Source organism: Anopheles merus, chromosome 2R (genome assembly GCF_017562075.2).
Source record: "Anopheles merus strain MAF chromosome 2R, AmerM5.1, whole genome shotgun sequence".
In the NCBI taxonomy this organism is placed as follows: domain Eukaryota; kingdom Metazoa; phylum Arthropoda; class Insecta; order Diptera; family Culicidae; genus Anopheles; species Anopheles merus.
In genome coordinates, this window is record NC_054082.1 from 44,886,235 (window position 1) to 44,904,641 (window position 18,407).

Genomic DNA, 18,407 nt, shown 5'->3' on the forward strand with positions numbered 1-18,407 from the left:
ATTTATGTTAGTATAAATATTTTAACGCATTTGGAATCACTAAACAGAGCGTAAAACCTGCTCAAGTATTGATTTCCTCATAAACCGCGTGTTTTCTCGAGAAGCATTGGATTTAATTTTTAATAAACATACCGTCAGGACACGCATCCTTATTGGGAGAAATATTTAAGCCATTAAAATACCGCGCACATCCATAGCTCATAAAAAATGCATAAAATTGGAGCCACTAAATATTGCCCCACCAGCACTGCACCGATGCACGATGTGGGCTGGCGTGGTTTTGTATGTGTGGGCTTATTAATATTTCGCCTGTGTCGCCGCGAGTTTATTTCGTTTCCCTTTTAACGGTTTGTTTGGAAAAACCACGTGATACCGATGAAACATGATTACTACCGAAATTTCTGACACCTCGCACTGACGCGCCGCTAATTCTCCTTAGTGTCCAAATTTATGGGTGCCTGACTCCTTTCGGCGGGTTGCTGGTGTTAAATGTAAACAAATTGGTACCTCCCCCCTCGACAAACGATCGAGTCGGGAGCCCGTCGCAAAACCGAAAACTGGTGTGTGGTTCTTCCTCCGCCACCGTGGGTACACCCCATGTAGGCGACGGTGATAAACTCTCGATTTTGATTGTCATCAACACGCTTCTCGGAGGAACGTGAACGAAATCGAAAAAAAAGGAAAAAAGCGTACAAACACACGCTCGCCGTCTACCATCTGGTGGGTAGGTACAGGATAGGAGCGACGGAGCCACGGGATGCAAATGTGCATTTGAGAGTGCATACGAGAGTGCAACACACTCAAAGACACCCGTTGGCGTCATCCTCCGGGGGCCACTTTAATTGCCTTCAGATGCTCCCAAACTGGGAAGGCCGCCACGAAGGCAAAAACAGAACCTCAAGAGGAAAAGGGGAAAACAGAAATCCACCACCAAATGGGAAGGAATCGCTTCCTCAGGGACATCGACACGGGACACGCGATCGAAGGGGTGTAGTTTGCAAAGCGTCGCAACGACTCGCAGCGCCTACCTCAGCCTGAGTGACTCAGAGGGAAATGAGCGAGAGTAATACATACCCGGAGCAGCGATATTCACCCGCTATCGGAGGGAAAACGGTTCATTATGTTGATGACCTTTTGCACCACACTCGACCTCTCCTAGTCCGCTGCCGATATGTTGGCGATGGCTTCTGGGCGTTCTGCTCTATGCTGCAGCAAGTGCAACTGTGACGACCCTGTGGAAAAAGCAAAGGGATAGAAAGAGAGACATTTTACTCGATCGTATGCGTCACACCAGAGTACTGCACTGCCGTTGCATGCATGGCACATGTACGTTGCACTCTCTCGCTAGCCTTACCCAGCATCTCGACGGGTCGTCGCCGCTCTTCGCCACCGCCGCTCTTGGTGGATGAGTCCCAAATCCGCTTTGCTTTGTTAGCAGCACATCTGGCAGCACGATCTGGTACGGAGGACCGCGCACACTGTATCGTCTTGCAGGAGTCACACCTCTGCCACTACCCTACGCGCCCGAATACTCCACACCCTCCTGAACACGAAGGGAAACCGCAAAACGATGACGACGGAGACGCAAAGTCCTCGACGCACTCCGTTTGTTGGTTGCTACAAAAACAATATTTATGATATTGTTTATACCGCTGACGAGTTTTATTTTTTTCGTTCTTCTTGTTTGCAGCGTTCACTCATCTCTGTCCTTTCTCAAACACGCGGCTCGCGTCCTTTCCTCCGTGCTTCTTGGTCTCTCCTCTACCACTGCTCGGGAGGGAAACTGTTACGCCAGTAGCTGTTGATGAGTGTTTCCCAACTTGCCGGCATTCAGGCTGCACGAGCTCGGTACAACACAACAGGCTGAATTGTGCAATTTCTGGTTTCCTTAGTGACGAACGGCCTGACCACCGTTCGCACATGGCAAACGTAGATTAAGTAAGTCATTTGTTTTAAAGCACGAATAGAGTTTCATGCATATTTAATGAATGGAAAATGTTTATAAATATTCCAAATTATCTAAGAATTGTTCTTTCTTTTTATACACACTTTTTCTCTACCCGTGATATCACTTTAGCGAACTATCCTTTAACTTACAATCAACTAACTGCAACACGATCTGCTTGATCAATCGCATTGCACTGAATCATAGAAATGACAAAAAAAAAATGCCACCGTGAAAAAACAAAGCAAACCACGACCTACCAAAGAAGAAGGCAAAGCAAATGACATCGTGATCGGGCAGAACTGGGTGGACCCAATGGTGGTGTTGTGTAGCAGCATTGTTCATTGCGCGGGGTTAAAAATCAAACGTCCTATGCTCGTACCTATTACTATTTATAGAAGAACCGCGCGCATTTCGAACCTGGGGGACATTTGAACCTGCGCTCCCTTCTGCCTTCGCTTTCCAGCTTCTCGCACACTCCATCTAAAACTCTTTTTTTTTGTTGCTTCTGTTTCATGTCGAGTTACTGTGCCCCGCGATCGTGCCACCGGGTTGAACCGCTTTAGCCTCTCCGTGTGTAGATCGACTGTCCGCCCGTCCTCACACTTTTTTCACATCCTCGTGATCGGTATTCCACTTCGTGCAATGTGTTTGAATGTTTTTTTTTTTTATTTTTTTTTGTTTTGTTTTTGATATTCCACCAAACTATCCAAACTCAATCATTCTTTACGGTTCATGTCATAAGCGGAGACACTTCACCTAGATAAACGGTGCCTGCTCCCGGTGTAGAAAAGGACGAGTAGCGGACGGGCAACAACTGGTAGAACCACACATTTGCTACTAATGTTTTTGTTTTCTTTTTTCAACCCCTTCTGGTTACGCTGTGTGGATTAATGTTGGGCACAAGAGAAATGGTTCAATCATGGTGCGAGCTGCCAGCTTCCTTTCTTTACTGCTTTTTTCCCATTTTCTTATGCTGTACTTATACCCCCGCGTTCCCGACATTAGCGCGACCCGTCAATCGAGGGAAAGCCTATGCCTATGTTGATGCGCACTTGCGTCGTAAATTTAAGATTTTTAATGAGTTCCAAGCCCCACCGGATCGCTATTAAAGTGTGAAGGATGGACCAAAGCAGTTGGGAGTTCCATATATTCTATAAAAAAAGAAAGAACAAAAAATACAAGATGCAATGGAAAGCGATCCTCTGTAAAATCCTAGGCTCCCCAGGGTGAGAGCACTGCTCACTCGAAACTGAAAGAGTTACAACGATCCGGGACAGTGTAGCTCATTACCATGACACGGATATAACGCTGGGCTAATGTGTCTAATGCTTGGGTTAATGTGTCCTCGCGATCATTGGAGTACCAAGTACATTAGCAGAAAGTAGAGCCGGCCTTCCACCACTTACACTAAAGATCGTCGCAACTACAACCAAGGCAACACATATGGTGTTCGTTAGTGACCTGGGAGCCAGGAGGCGCTCAGCGAGACCGAGTAAGGCGTTTATGGTTTGGTTCAAGAAGGATGTTCGCTTTCTCAAGATGCTTCATTTTATTGGTACGCACCAAAGTGCGCTTTTAAGGATCCCGTTATTTGATGGCTTGCTTGTCGTGATGAAAACTGTCATGCGATTCGTCCTAAATGTATGGACGACTTCGTGTCACGATGATCTATTCCAGTCGGTAGTTTATTTGGGCCGTTGTGTTATTTCAGTGTCGTCTTTCCAAGCAGCAACCTGATACATGTCAGCGTAAGGAGGCCTGGTAGGTTTAGATTATCCTTGCGAGAGGGTAGCAGCATCCTTCAGTCCACAAATAAGGTGCTGAGATGAAACTAAATACATTTAATCGTTTTTATTGATTTTACATCGATAACGCTACATTCCGCCTAAACAATTGTTTTTCCAATGTCTTTTATATAACAAAAAATCGATACTACCTAAAATCAAACTAACGTTGTCTTTGTTTTGCATAGCAAAATGTATACATGGCTTGGTAAGGAAAAAATAAATCTTTTTCATTTAAGCATAACTCATTAATACTAACATCTCCGTCAACATGATGTGCTGCAGTTTTTTGTACAGTGTTTTGTCCTGCCACTTAATGCCAAAAATCACATTTGCTTCAAATGAACGTCACATGTGAGAAAGTGCTTTGTCGAATTGTTCTAAAAATACTTAAAACGGTAAAATAAAAGTAGTCAAAACTTCACTTACATGATAACAAAAAATCTATGATAACCTAAGCTTTCAGACAAAAAGAGTCAGAGGAAAACAACATCTTTGGAAATGTCTTTAGAGTGTATATCAGAGTGTACAACAAACATATAACAAAGATGGAAGATCGTTTTAAGATCATCAGATCAAACGAATGTACGCAAATTCCTCTATCAAATTTGACACTTACGATAACAAGTACACCTAGGGAACAGTGTTCCTATTAAGCACTACTCTATATAAGCAGACAAATTGCACAAACTTGGTATGCTTGGAAGTACTCTTCAAGAATGATGAGTTGCTGGAAGATCTTGTATTGCGAAATAGCACTCCCAATTAATCTACAGCGTCTATGTATGTACCTAATTCTGTGTAATTAATCCTATGAAAATAATCTCGGTCTTCAATAATAATCTTTACCTCACTTCTCCTAACTAATCAAACCACTGCTCCGAAATAATCGAAATCGGTTGCAAACGCGAGTGTTTTCTCACCGTTACAGTCGGACTCGTTCATCATGCGACATCCCGCAGTAGATACTTCCAGCATGGTACATTCATCGTTTGAATAGGTTGCTTCATTTTCAAACGAAAGTCCCAAATTTTCCATCAAATAGCGATTACTTTCGATTCCCCCCGCGTTGCTGTCCGTGCCGGCACCGCCGGTAGGTTGTTGCTGCAGGATTTTCATCAAACAGTTAGACATATCGTTAAAGTCGTCCATAGTGGTACGCTGCCCCGATAGTACATTCGTACTATCAACGCCGGACAGCTCTTCCTGCACCAAATTCGAAGGCTTATCGAACACATCGTCGAGCTCATCCAAATTGGACGTAGTTTCCTTATAGGATTCGAACTGGAACGTATCCAGACTCGACATGATCGGTTCGGAGAATCGCCTCGCTGCGGGAATGTCTTGCGTTTTCCTGCGCACCGGGACGTCCGTCGGGCGGTTGCCATGGTTTTTGACGTGTTTGCGCAAGCTGGATGGGTCGGTGTAGCGCTTATTGCACCCGGGCAGCTGACATGCGTACGGTTTCTGTAGACAAAGCGAGTGAGAGAGGGTGCATATTAGATCGCTGATGGTGATTGGTTTCTCGCCGAAATGCCTTACCGTATCGTAATGTGTGCGCTGATGCTTTGCCCGATCGGAACTGTTGCTGAACGCTTTGGCGCAGCCTTGGAACTGGCAGTTGTACGGCCGTTCGCCGGTATGCGATCGTTGATGGATTTTCAGATTTTCCAGCCGAGAGAAAGCCTTCTTACAAGTGGGGAACTGGAATGGCGCAAGAAAACAACCAAGCAGAAAGGAAACTAATGAATATGTGAGCATCAACACAGCCGTGCCGTGGGCATGGATGGCTGCAGGATTAGTGTCTCCAAAGAAGGGGGAAAGTAAATAACACATGCAGCAAAAACCATAACCCGGACAACAAGCCCGCCGCACTGCCGCTGGCTTGCTCGGTGCGCGCGCGAATCGTGCAAAAACTATGCGCGCACCCCGCCAGCTTATTACTCCCGTGTGGCCCGAACCGTCAACAGATGTTTTCACAACCATCGTACACCATCGTGCAAGCGGTTCTGAAAAGAGCCTGCACGCAGCAATACTTTCTCTGTTTCCTTCCCTGCTGTTTCTGCCCTCTACCCACTTACCGGACATTTGTTGGGCTTTTCTCCGCTGTGCACGCGCATATGGATCAGCAGCTTGTAGCGGGCATTGAACGGTCGATGCTGGCGCGGACACTCCAACCACTGGCAGCCGAACACTTCACCACGCTTCGGTTCCACGTGCTGCTTCTCGATGTGTGACACCAGCTGCTGCTGGTCAGCGAACTCCATATTGCAACCGCTCCAGAGGCATACGCGCGGCGAGCTGGACGACGCGAAGGATTCATCCACGTCCGCCGGCTCATCAATCATATCCAGCGGTTCCTGTTTGGCCACAAGCAGCCCCATTTGGTTACAATCCGGCGAGAGGTTTCCGGACGTGACGCTGCTGGCGCTGTTTCGCCAGATGTCCTTAAACTCGCGGTTCGGTTTGTCCGCGCCCTGGATCGGTTTGTAATAGTTGTCAGCCGAATAGCTGTACGAATCTTGCGTCGCAAGATCCGAGTCCCCCGGTTGGGCGACCGGGTTGCAGCAACTATCGCCCGCCTTGGTGGTGTTGCTGTACTGCTCCAAGAACGAGGTATCCAGGAACTCCATAATGTAGTTCATCGATGGCTCCACGCCGGATGGGTTGTTTTGGGCTTTGGACCCAGCATGGCCACACTGCTCAAACTGGCCACTGATCGTACCACCGAAGGCACTGCGTATCGAGGGCAGTACTGTGGCGGTACTGCTTTTCGGTGGAGTCGTCGGTGTGATCGTATCGGGTCGTCCCATTCCCGTCCCAAACGATCCATTGGTTCGCTTGGGTGAGCAGCTACCAGCGGCAACGCCGCCGCCGCTACCATTTAGATTCATCAGGTTCAGCGTAAATCCATTGTCTATCCAAGAGTCTCCAGCGAATGGAGAGGAGCAGGGTGACTGATTCTTCGACTGACAATTCGCTTCATTGTAGTTGTAGTAATCCGTGGCGGTGGTGCAACTGCTCGCACAGCTTATCAAACTTTGGCACGTCAGTGGCGTGCTTGAAATGGTGGCCGCCGGTGACAGCATTATGCTTGACGTGGACTGCAGCTTTTCGATGTACTCCGGGTCAAACTTGAAGAACAGATCGTCCGTTTTGGAAGGGTTTGTGTAGAGGCAGCTCCCCATCTGCTTGAACGTGTCCTGCTGCTGCTGCTGTGGAAACTGATGATACTGCGTGCTTTCCGGCGGGAAATTGCACTCCCCAGCGGATCCGGCATATTCCACCACGGGTGGAGCAGACATCGGTGTATAGCTATGGTGCAGTGCATGTTGACCACAATCGGCACCGTACGATGGATTGTGGGACTGTTCAGCTTTGCTCTCGTTCATGCCACAACTAAGCGCACTGTAGCAAACGTCCATAGTGGTATCATCCGGCAGACAAAAACCGTGCTTCAGGTCGAACGATTTTAAACTGCTCGCGCACAGATCGACCGAGCCGGCCAAACCCGTGGAAGGAGTTGTTGGTGTTAAAAGTGCCATCCTGAATCACGAAGCTATTTATTGCACAAAATAAACACATACACGGGAAGACAGTCTAGCCTACGAAAGCATTGAAAAGCACTGGAAAATTCACTGCACAGACAATAATGTCCTTAAAAACACAAACTTTATATACTCGCAGACAATTATCCACTCGATCACGATCGGCACCAACTGCACAATTCCGTAAATAACTTCAACGATGAGCAATGGGAAAATACGTCCGACCCGGTCGATCGTTCGGCGGTTAGTGATTCCAAACCGGGATCTTCGCAGCATCGCCGGGAGTCACCACGATTGCGAGCATGATACACACACGCGTTTTCCCTTTTCTGCTCCTTCTTCTCGATCGTTACGGCGAAGATTTTCCGAACTTCTACCATGTGTGCGTGTTCAGCTTCATGATCATCATCATCATCATTGCCATCGAGCGTATGTGATGCAGGATCGTACTCAGTCGCGTAGCTCCGTGGAATGATGTGCATGATCCTCGTCGATCCCGCACATCTTCCGCTCGTTCGTCCCACTTGCCGCCAATCCTACTGTTTAACGCGAGCTGTAACAAACAACAAATTATACGACTGTGACATCTACTCGCTGCGTGCAGTGGCTTCTCCCTCCGCTTGTCACGTTCCATTTAATCCTGCTCTTTTTCATCGCTTCTTGGTTCGCCGGCCAAAGGGAAACCCGAACACCCAGAGCAAAGCAGAACGGGGAAAGGTTAGGTCAGGTTAAGCTACTGGAAAAACTAAAACCCGCTGCGAGGACGTAGGGGTCTCGGCAGGAAGACCCAGTGAGGTGTGATTGTTTTTCCTTATATTTTTTAAACCTCGCGGCTCGGCTGTTCTACCAAATGCAATGAAAACGATCATGGCCCAATTGCACAGCCCTTAGCATACGGTTTGCATGCATTTTCTTGTTTTTGCAAACATGTTCTGGCCTGCGTTTTTGTCGCAATTTGTCTCACTCATTCCTTTTATGTGGTATATACAGTGCCAACGTGCATAACTACCAGAGCTCTGCTGAAGATGGGAAGGAGTCAAAGCAATGCAATGAAACTAAATGCAATCCCCTTACTAATGTGATGGAGTGAAAGCGGGTGAAAGTGACAAGAATTTGATATGCGAGTCGTGCTAGGATGGATATCCCTTTTCTGTGATCGTAGCTATTTTCTTTTTTTGTGTGTTGGTTGCGCTGCTTCTTTCACTGTTTTGTTTCTGCCCCACTGTAGGGAGTCGCGGCTGGTGCTACGCAGTCTGCCACTTATTTATTATTTCGAGCGCTTACGAGTCACTTGTTATGATGTGCTATGATTATGTGTCGCTTTCTTGTGCGTGTGTGCACTCTACTTCTTTCCCTAGAACGCATTAGAACAAACTCTCGTCTTTCTCGACCGATCTTTACCACCCGGTGTGGTTGCTTGTGGAGCAAAAAAAAAGGATGAAGAAATTCTTAAATAAGAAATGTGGTGCGAGAGATTGAACAGAACAGAACAGCACGGTAGAATTAGTCGCCTGTTAAGAATCTGGGGCAGTATGTTTTTTATGATACAAATGCCCTGCAGAAATTTACACAGAGAAAGGTTTTCCCGTATGCATTCTTTCATTTTTGTTATTGCTAAAATGTTCACATTTATGTATAAAACAAAGCTTTAATAGAGAAAATGTAGTAAAAATTTATTTTAGTTCTATAGCACCTTCTTCTTCGTTCGGCTCATACAAACAACTAGTGCGTAAATGTGTTAATAAAAATTCACTAACTCGTGGTAAACATCCTCATTATTGTGGGATTAAAGGCAGTTGTTAAAAACTTCGTTAAAAACATAAACTTCGAAATGCAGCGTGTGTCTAGTAGCCGGGGTCTCATAAATCGGTTACATCCATCAGCAAACGGGTCCGTCGGGCCGCACCATCAGTGCCGTCCTGGCCCCGACCAACCAGCTCTGATTCGACAATAATTTTCGATTTCCGGTTGCGCCGTTTCATCTTCGCCAAAATGTCATACATCTCCTTCAGGCCGGGATTGCGAGCGACCATCTGGTTGTAGTCCTGCTCACTATCTCTAATACTGTCACTGGTACCGGTTGTCTCGTCGCCGGCGGAATGGTTGGGTAGGTTGGGACGCCGTCGCCTTAACGTCACCTTTCCACTTTTGATGTCAGCAATCACCGAATCTAGACCTGGTGGAACGGTAGAAGAAAGGAAGAGGAAACGGGAGGGGAGCGGCAAAATGAAAACATACGGAAAACAATTCAATCAACGGAACATAATTGCTGGACGATTACATTCGGGAAGAAATTTGGCCAACGGAAGCGCAAGCAATATCGCTACAAATGGAATCCAGTGTTGCAAGCTGTGCAGCAGTCGGAACAAGGTAAAGATAGCACCCGGACCGAGACCGTTTACAGGGAGCAGAAGATTGTTTTCAGTTTAGTACCATAACCACATTGAAATGCTACAGGAGTTAGTAAATAGCTGTACATAAATAATAAAAGTGTCAAAATAATTCCCTGCAGTGTCTCAACTACCATCATCTATAGTCGCCAGTTCATTCGAGGTCATTTTTGCTACCCAAATAAAAATGAACACCACCCATCCAAAAAGGACACCCATTTCGTGGAGGAAAATGGTACGAGCGAACCAAATGACAAACAGGTATGACTCGTGTACCATGCAAACAACAATAACCTGCAGTCCGGTTCGAGCTTCCGAACGCTAACGACGGTTTCTTCCCCTTACGCAGAGGGAAATTGTACGCGGCAATTATTTCACGCAACAGGTGTTGTTGGGCGGATGGGAAAATCGTTGATTTACCGCTCCGTTTTCGTGCAGTGTATTTTAAAAGCTACCCCGCGTGGGCCAAGTGGTGGATCAAAGTTAACATGTAAAACCACAGCGAGTTAATTTAATAATTGTGTCCTCGTAAAAACTGTGTTTCAAAAAAGCACATTTCAAAGCAGTATAAAGCATCGTCGATCTATTAATACCCAGTGATCTAATAGGTAACGGTAAAATAATGACTAAGGTCAAAGTGAACTTTTCACAACAAATTGGTTATCAGTGATAGTACACAACCTTCGAGGCAAACAAATGGGTAAAATACTAATATTCTGCTTCATTTGTGAACCGCATTTTGCCAATAATACTCAAACTGATGACGGGTTCAAGTTTAAAGTGTCTCTTCACGTCCACTTCCGGTCTGGATTCTAGCCTGCCCGCTCATGCCCGCACAGGAGAAAATACCAACGGTGTTCCGCGGCTTGTGGCTCGGATGTTGTTCCTTTTTTATCATAAAACATACGACCTTTGGCATCGTTACGTGAAGTACCGAGGAAGCTTTGATGATGGCTACCAAAGTCCTGACCTTTGCGTTCGGAATGAATGTGTCATCAATACGGCAATACCGTACGGCAGCACGCGACCATATTAACCATCAACTGATGTGCTTGGAGTGCGCTTCTGTGCTCTTTAAAGCGCTTCTGGAAAATATTATATTAGCAGAACGAACTCGCCACTACGCCTACGCGTCCCTGGCGGCAGGATAGTGGCTGCCGTTCTTACTACGGCGATGGGAGAAAGGCACGAACATCCCAAAGGAGGCTAGTACCAGACGCTACGTTGTGTCAGATACAGCCGATCGGTTACCTTTCGTGCATTATCGAACGAGGGGAGAAAAACGTTCTCTTGCTCCTGCTGCTCCGGGTTGTCTAGCCGCCGCCGTAGCCGTGAGAGCACACACAACACAGAAGCTTCCCCGAACGGCTGTGTAATTGAATGGGTTTGCTTTACAAATATGATTATAGACCAATTTGCAAATCGAATGGCTTTTTGTTGTGAAACAATACTAGAGATACTTCTTATTGTAAAGTTTAAATGCATTGATACGCATCGTTAGGAGAAGTTCGATAGAAATTTTGTTATAGCACAGCGACTACATAGGTAATCCAACAGCACAATGAATCCATAATAATTTGCCATTCCACTATTCCTGTTTCATGACAACCACCCTTCCAACAGGATGCATAAAAAAACGAGAAGCTTTCCACAACTCATCCCAATACAAAACGATGGTCGTAGCGGAAACGACCGTTGCGAAACGATGATACACAGCATCGAAGGAAGGGCGAAAAGGGACAACAAGGAGGGTTCGGAGTTCATGCTGAGTGGAACTCAGCAAACAACTTGTCGTGGTTTGGCTTTTACCGTGTCCTTTATGCGCCCCTGCGTCTTTCTGCGGCATCCCACTCGTTACCAATCCATCCGGTTTATTGTCCTCGCGTACTGCTGCGGTGCGGTTATAGGGGAACGCTCATCGGCTGTACCGAAGGATGGTGGCTAGATTCAATATACTGGTAGTTGGTCTAGTGAGAGAAATTTTACTATGTGCGGATGGGCGATTGGGCTGGCGGGCAATGGAAAAAATCCGACCGAACACACACCGTACGGAAAACTCTATCAGCCTTCAAAATGTAACGTTTTATCAGCTCACATGGATAGTGAAATGTGTGTTACACGTGGGTTACATCTTACCACCCGACAACTACTACACCCCCATCTGGATGGCAGGGATTGTGAAAGCAAGGACAATACCAAAAAGTACAAAAGGGACAAACAAGGAAACATGGAAAAGCAGCGTTGCCATATACCCGTCCATACCCGATGGCCAGTGGTAGCAGCAGGAGCAGTGGTAGTGGCAGCATCGGACGCCAAAACAACCAAACTGCGTATGTATTGGGTACTCCTCGATCGATAAAACCTACCTGTTGCCGGGTGCTGGCTATTTACATTCGTTATTGCCACGTGATTTAATTTCTGCTGCGAAATCGCCTCGCTTAAGCCAAGCGCCCGGTCGCAGCCGTCAGCCGTCCCGGTGGAGGTTAGGTGCTTGCTGTTAGCGAAATTGTTAGCTGGTAGTGGTGGGGCCGGTGGCGGCGGTGGTGGTGGCGGTGGTGGTGGTGGAAGGGAAGGTGGTTGTGCAGGTACATTGGTTGCGACGTGTGAGAGATGGGAAGAGGTTCCGGCCGGGGAACCTTCAGTCAGACTGCACTGGCCTAGCAGCGTCACTAGCGGATCGTCACTGTCCAGAACTTCGGAAATTCCAACGATGTTCGTGGAGCCCGGGCTGGCAGAACTTTGCCACTCTCGCAGCCGGCTGATACGGAGCTGCTGTCGTAGCGCTAGCACCTCGCCCTCGGCCCGTTCGGCCCGCTGCAACGCTTCGTCCAGCTGCTGCCGCAACCCCTCGACCTCCAGCTCAAGGGCAACGATCTGATCGTTCGTCTTGCGCTCGTGCTCTTCGCTCATGAGACTTTTCTGCAGGCCGGACATGGAAGTAGGTAATCGCCAGATAAGTATCGCCAAGCGAGCGAAATGCCTTTCCGGGTAAACGCACACACACACACACATACATGCACAACAACCACACTGAGAAACTATGCAGTGACCTCTGGGAACGGTGAACGCGAGGAATTTTCGTATAAACATTTTTAAATCGTTCTCTCTAAACTCTATTGGCCAAAACTCATATTGGAATAGTGAAGGAAAATTTCGAGTAAAGTTTTTAAAATTTTGAAGATGCAAAGTTTGCGCTTCTCATAAGTGGGTTGTTTGAATTTATGGACAAATTAGTAAGTTTTACAGGCGAGTAGGCTGAATTAAGCTATTAGACGATGTACATCAATCTCTTTCAAATCCAATCACCGATTTTTGTTTGCTTTCAAATTTACAGTCAATAATAATAAGCTACAAGCCGTTAGGACGGTTATAATACAGGCTGTCTGTCTTATTGAAAGTTTGAAAGCATTTACTCACATATTCGATGAACTGTGCCTCGTACGTTTTCCTCTGCAGCTCAATTTCGGAGCGCATCTTTTGAATCTCTTCGTTTGTGCTTGTTTTCGAGTCGACAGAATCGCGATTTTGACGCACCAAGTGGTCACGTTCGCGTTGCACCTGAATGAACGAGTTTTCCAGCCTAGAATAGACGACGAACAACCATCATCATTATTGCCGCATCAAACAGCTCCCGAACATGTTTTTGAAGGGTTACTGGACAAATACCTTTTACTAGTATCGATTGATTCCAGCATGTTTCGTGACATTAGCCGCGCCACCTTGTTTAGTTCCGCATTTTCCTCTCGCAGTTTCCGATTCGTTTCCTCGTACTGTTGCTTCTAATGAGGGAGAAAGATAGTACGCAGAAAAATAGATTAATCAATGACGGCTTGCTTGGATGCTACTCCAAACGCTGCGTTCAAAATGCGTACATTTTCCAACAGTTCCGAGATTTTTTCATTCGCCTCGTACAGCTGTAGCTCCACGTTGTTCAGGTAGGACTTGAGCTTTTCCATTTCATTCAGCAAACTGTCCACCTCGGTACCCTTTCCGCTCGGCTCAGCGCCAACCGTGGTTCCGGTTGCACCTGACCCCGAATCCCGTGTACGAGTCGGCAAAGCATCTGGCCCCTCGTCATCGCTCTCTACCGCGTCAACGGTGACACCTTCCTCGCCGGGCGCTGGTGTAGGAATGATTTCGGATAGTTTACGCCTTAGGCGCCGGTTTTTCTCCGTAAAATCCGTTAGTACACGCTGCGAGTTTTCCAGATCTCCAACGAGTTGCTTTACATTGTAGTTGAGCTGTTCGTTCGATGTTTCAAGCTGGGCGTTGCGTTTGGTCACTGGAAAAAAAGAATGCAACGTAAACTTTGGATTGTTTTGTGCTAAAGCAAAGTTTAAACACTTACAATGTTCGCACTTTTCCATCAGTCGGTTATGGCTTTCCTTTAGCTGAACGTACTCGGACGGCGTGCTGACCGTTGTGCCGCTTCCTGCACCCGCAACACCAACGCCACCGGGCGATGAATCCGCTTGTACGAATGAACCGAGCATGCTGCGCGTGAACGAAGGTTCATCGTCGTTTATCGAAGCCGAAGCCGAACCGACGTTTGACGATGAGTTTGAAGATGAACCACCGCCACCGGCAATGTACAGGTGGAGCGATGTTTTCCGTTTCGGTATCGGAATGCTGCTACGTCTTGAAGGGGATGTTTGCGAGATGTCCATTTTTACGGGGATGCTAGGCGGGAGAGGTACCCAATGCCCGGTTCAAAGAAAAAAGGGGTCCCTGCTGCGCTTTATCTAGGCGAAACGGCTTCAAAACACCTGCAGTGATGGAAATTAAAGTCAACCAGTTAGGCATCAGTAAATCTCATTGTTTTTTTCTAATTGCTTTAACGTTTTTTTTACACACTGATACGAACAAACAACAAAGAGCAAACAGAGGTGTATGGTTGCTGGTAAAATTGAATAAAGAGACTATTTTAAGAATCAGTTGAATGATACTAGCTCAGTACAAAATGTTCGCAGATAACAATTGCCAACTTTTGACATTTTCAAGTTTTTTTTTATTTAACTTTAATAACTGCCCGTCATGGGTTGAAGCCCCGAATAGACCGTGCCCCCATACGTAGAACTGACTTTCCTGCTGTGGATTATCAATAAGTCACTGAAAGCCAAACCTTCTAGTGGTACAGGCAGGCCTTGAACGACAATGGAATGTTGCGCCAAAGAAGAAGAAGTAATAAATAAAATAATTATCTTATTTATACTTTAAGTTATTAACGTTTATATGTTATGGTTTTAGGTAAATTATCTGTTTGTGCAATTGATTTGACCAATTTAGGGATCGTTCAACACAGACTGTCTACGTTTTGTTGATCCCCCAATAAGACCATTTGCTAAATGGGAGAAAAAAACAAAACACAAAAACCTGAATTGACCGAGCGATACAATGATTAATCTATTAAAAGATCGTTTTCGATGAACCGATTAGGTCCAGATGCAAGCAACATAACCTTTAGAATGTCTAATAAAATAATGATTAATTACGCTAATGGTCAATATGAAAAGTTATTATAGTTTGATTGCGTATAAAATAATATTACATAATATTACACGATTTACTGGTCAGTTCCCGTAATTGTTTGGATTTCTCACACGATTTGTGCATCGTTTCCTGTATATTTTTGGATCGTTCCCACATTATATTGGCATTTACTGAATGAATAGCAATACAATTGAGTTACGCCGAGTTCAATTGAGTTAAATCGAGGGCACGATTAAAAAAATATGGAAAACCACAAAAAAAAACCACTAACCAACAAAAAAACTTTAAAAAAAAACCTTGTATTTTGTTGTTGTTTTTATTGTAATTGTCAAATAGCATTCCAACGTATTCAACAGCTGTTTAATCTCTTGTTTTGCTTGCATCTGCATGTTTAAGAGTGAATCATTTTTCCAGTTTCCTTTTATTGCAAAGCCAAGCAAAAAGTGCCTCCAAGCATCCGATAGAATCGCGAAGCAAGATAAGATAATATTATTGGAATCAAGTTCAGGTTGCACTTTTACTCACGTTCATATCATTCGACGCCTAGCTTGCTTAGCGAACACCATTCAACAGACTGGCGATGAAGTCACCGATTCAAACCGATGATCATCCAATGTCAACACAGTACCCGGGGTCCGTGGCCATTGTGGCGGAAGCAAACTCCAAAATCAAACACATTTCATCAAACGTACGTGCTTCGGGTGGGCATTTATTGGCGACATTGGCATATTCTTGATGTGAAAGACAGTGAGAAACAAAAAAGTGCGTCGGGGTGGTCAGTTGTTGTAGGTTCACCGCTGCCGCAAGCTTGAACTACTCAATTATTCAATGACCGAATGTGGTTCGTTTAGAGGCGGAAACCTGCACAACAACCCACACGGACCGCGTGATCATATGCGCGTGTCCTGGTGCGAAGACCACAGCGCCAATCCGTTCGACCGTTCGTTGGCGTTTAGTTTGTATGGTCCTCCGCGTTGCGGTAATGGCGTGTTCTTGGCTCTATTGATAATATAAAAAAAAAAAACATTGTAGCCAACCCACGGTACACGCAAACCCGTTTTAATCTGCGCAATGTACATTTAAGGATCTACTGTGTCTAATGTACACAAAGGCGGTACCACATGCTGACGTACTGTTGCTCGGGCGATGTCTTTGTTTCTGTACCGTTCCATAGCGGTGTGAAGAAAAGGAATTACAGGCGATTAACATGTAAACCGAAAATGGAATTTTCCATTTCAATCGTCTATCAAACTACTGTTAACTTATAGGTAGTAGTACTGCAGCCACCTGTTTAATGTCAATCATAAACACCTCATACCGAGTATTGTATGCAAACAACCCTAGGCTTGCAGCCCATACCGCAAGCATGAGTCGTTGCTAAAGCAACCAGTGTTGAGGCACGATTGTACCACTACGAAAACGGAACATCAGCTATTGCAACATGCTCCGAATACTGCTTCAGAATGCAACTCTGTTTTTTACCGACCCAAAAATGCTCTCCTCACACTTCTCTTCATCACTTGTAACAATCGCACAAACGTTCAGTTGAAACTTTCGTTGCGTTTTTTTTGTTGTTCATCTTACAGCAGCATAAATCTTTCAAAGAGAAAGGAACCACTTATGTGTGCTGGTGTGCCCGGTTAAAGGGCTATACGCCTGTCAGGGGTACTGTGAAGAAAGGGTACAAAAATGATCCGCACACGCTGGATCATGTTTGCCAAAAAAAAAAAGATTTAAAGAACTTTCTCTCAGTTCATTTTTAGTGAGCGCATTTTTAACCACCGCAGCACATTCACCTGCACACATACCGCGTGGCTTGCTTTGCAAAATGTCTCACCCAGTGCGTATCTCGAGCACACCTGCTTCTTATCACAGGTATTACATTTTGTTTGCTGTGTCTGGCTATCTTGGCTTGGCGAGGTAAAAGATGAAATTGGGCACAAAATAAGGCTTGTTAGATGGTTGATTACGTTGGACACATTTTCGCACACATCTACGCAAACACATTGAAATACACACTTACACATGTCTAATTTAACAAATGTACCACAAGCGAATGCATCCTACGCATCGGGCCCTTACAATGCTGCAAAGAACTTGCAGCCTACAAGTTCGAGTTTCACCGTTGGGAAAACATGGCGATGAGTCAGTCACCTGTACCAAAGAGGCTAGCAACGTTCGTTCGTACGCGTCACAACAATAACAAAACAATAGGAATTGCACAGCATCGTTACGGTGTACGGGCGATTGAACTGCAAGGGAATTTTGTCTGTCCATCTCTCACTCTTTCTCTTTCTCTCACCTGTTGTATGTTCCGTAGCTGGTGATGTTTCTATTGGCTATTTGATAGATTCCTTGCTTTTTTAACTGTTGCTCTTTCCAAAAATCACACTGTTTCACGGAAATTCACGTCGAAATAAACCTAAACACTGTTTAAGACGAACCAATTTCTATTACCACTGTTGCCCTGTTCTGACCACCGCTGCTGGTCCGCTTCATGATGCTTTATGCATCATTTCCATTCACAAACACAGCTCAGCAGCCCACCGATGTCGCGAACTACCAGCAAGACAATGAACAGGGCGAGAGGGCAAACAACAAAAAAAACACTCCCAAGCAGACCGCGCAGCTAAGTGCCGTTGGATTAAACCATACCTGTTCCTACTGTTGCTGTATGATCTTTCACCAACAAGCGTGATTTGAACCGTGTATCGTACGAACTTGTGTGAACATGTGCAAACTTGTGCAGAAAAAGAGACACTCCATCAAGAACGATGCTATGCTAATGTTAACGGAGACTCACTTTTAATGACTGGAGGGAATGTAACAAAGTGAACGAATGTAAAACCTGCTAAAACTGTTTTTGTTTTGTTGTTGCTTTTATTCATTCGAAATGTCAAGCCACAGCCATGTTCGAAAAGTGAGACAAGTTTGCTTTGTCAGTTTTACATGCAACGTGGTCGGGGGAAAACATAAAGAATTGATAAAATTTTATTGTTCCGTGTTGTTCATCTTTGTTGCTTTCTTTCGCATCAATCGTAAATATGTTGCGTTTTATTTGAAAAAATCTTTGGTAATGCCTTTCTGCAGCGTTGCAGTTTTGTTACGCACTGTAGTTCGAATGGGTTGTTGTCTTGGCTAAACATACAAACAGGCGTTACTTTTTGTTACAACATCCGATGACTGCTTTGAAAAGTGTTATTTTATAACGCAGTTGTAGAATAAAAGCATAAGTTTAGAATTTAAA

The 18,407-nt window shown here is 45.4% G+C and overlaps 2 protein-coding genes and 1 long non-coding RNA gene across 6 annotated transcripts; all 3 read right to left on the reverse strand.

The window, feature by feature from the left end:
- Positions 1 to 294: 294 nt before the first annotated feature.
- On the reverse strand, positions 295 to 1,808 carry LOC121590105. Its single transcript, XR_006004389.1, has 3 exons — positions 1,355 to 1,808; positions 1,075 to 1,232; positions 295 to 644 (listed from the first exon to the last, which is right to left on the reverse strand). It is a non-coding gene; the product is annotated as an uncharacterized LOC121590105 (long non-coding RNA).
- A 2,019-nt stretch (positions 1,809 to 3,827) lies between these two features.
- Positions 3,828 to 7,968, reverse strand: LOC121590629 (zinc finger protein GLI2-like). Its single transcript, XM_041910455.1, has 3 exons — positions 5,814 to 7,968; positions 5,275 to 5,436; positions 3,828 to 5,199 (listed from the first exon to the last, which is right to left on the reverse strand). Exons 1-3 carry the CDS (start codon positions 7,275 to 7,277, stop codon positions 4,600 to 4,602), a joined length of 2,226 nt encoding a protein of 741 aa, XP_041766389.1. The 5' UTR covers positions 7,278 to 7,968; the 3' UTR covers positions 3,828 to 4,599.
- Positions 7,969 to 9,040: 1,072 nt separating this feature from the next.
- LOC121589446 (shootin-1-like) lies at positions 9,041 to 18,012 on the reverse strand. 4 transcript variants are annotated; one of them, XM_041908388.1, is made up of 8 exons: positions 17,816 to 18,012; positions 17,463 to 17,589; positions 14,019 to 14,436; positions 13,543 to 13,952; positions 13,337 to 13,449; positions 13,088 to 13,250; positions 12,037 to 12,589; positions 9,041 to 9,456 (listed from the first exon to the last, which is right to left on the reverse strand). In XM_041908388.1, the coding sequence occupies exons 3-8, from the start codon at positions 14,335 to 14,337 to the stop codon at positions 9,140 to 9,142; spliced, it is 1,875 nt and encodes a 624-aa protein (XP_041764322.1). In that variant the 5' UTR covers positions 14,338 to 14,436; positions 17,463 to 17,589; positions 17,816 to 18,012; the 3' UTR covers positions 9,041 to 9,139. The 4 variants fall into 4 exon arrangements, with proteins under 4 accessions (XP_041764322.1, XP_041764321.1, XP_041764323.1 ...); XM_041908387.1 differs by adding an exon at positions 15,686 to 15,891 and having other exon boundaries at positions 17,463 to 18,012; XM_041908389.1 differs by lacking the exon at positions 17,463 to 17,589.
- Between the last annotated feature and the right edge of the window lie 395 nt (positions 18,013 to 18,407).

Excerpts from the sequence above, each read along its gene's own strand:
- LOC121590629 (XM_041910455.1), bottom strand. The coding sequence starts at position 7,277 with ATGGCACTTTTAACACCAACAACTCCTTCCACGGGTTTGGCCGGCTCG. Across the intron at positions 5,437-5,813 it reads AAAAGCCCAACAAATGTCCG|TTCCCCACTTGTAAGAAGGC; the intron begins GTAAGTGGGTAG and ends GCGCCATTCCAG. Across the intron at positions 5,200-5,274 it reads AGCGCACACATTACGATACG|AAACCGTACGCATGTCAGCT; the intron begins GTAAGGCATTTC and ends CTTTGTCTACAG.
- LOC121589446 (XM_041908389.1), bottom strand. The coding sequence starts at position 14,337 with ATGGACATCTCGCAAACATCCCCTTCAAGACGTAGCAGCATTCCGATA. Across the intron at positions 13,251-13,336 it reads TCAATCGATACTAGTAAAAG|GCTGGAAAACTCGTTCATTC; the intron begins GTATTTGTCCAG and ends CGTCTATTCTAG. Across the intron at positions 12,590-13,087 it reads AGGCACAGTTCATCGAATAT|AAAAGTCTCATGAGCGAAGA; the intron begins GTGAGTAAATGC and ends TCCGGCCTGCAG.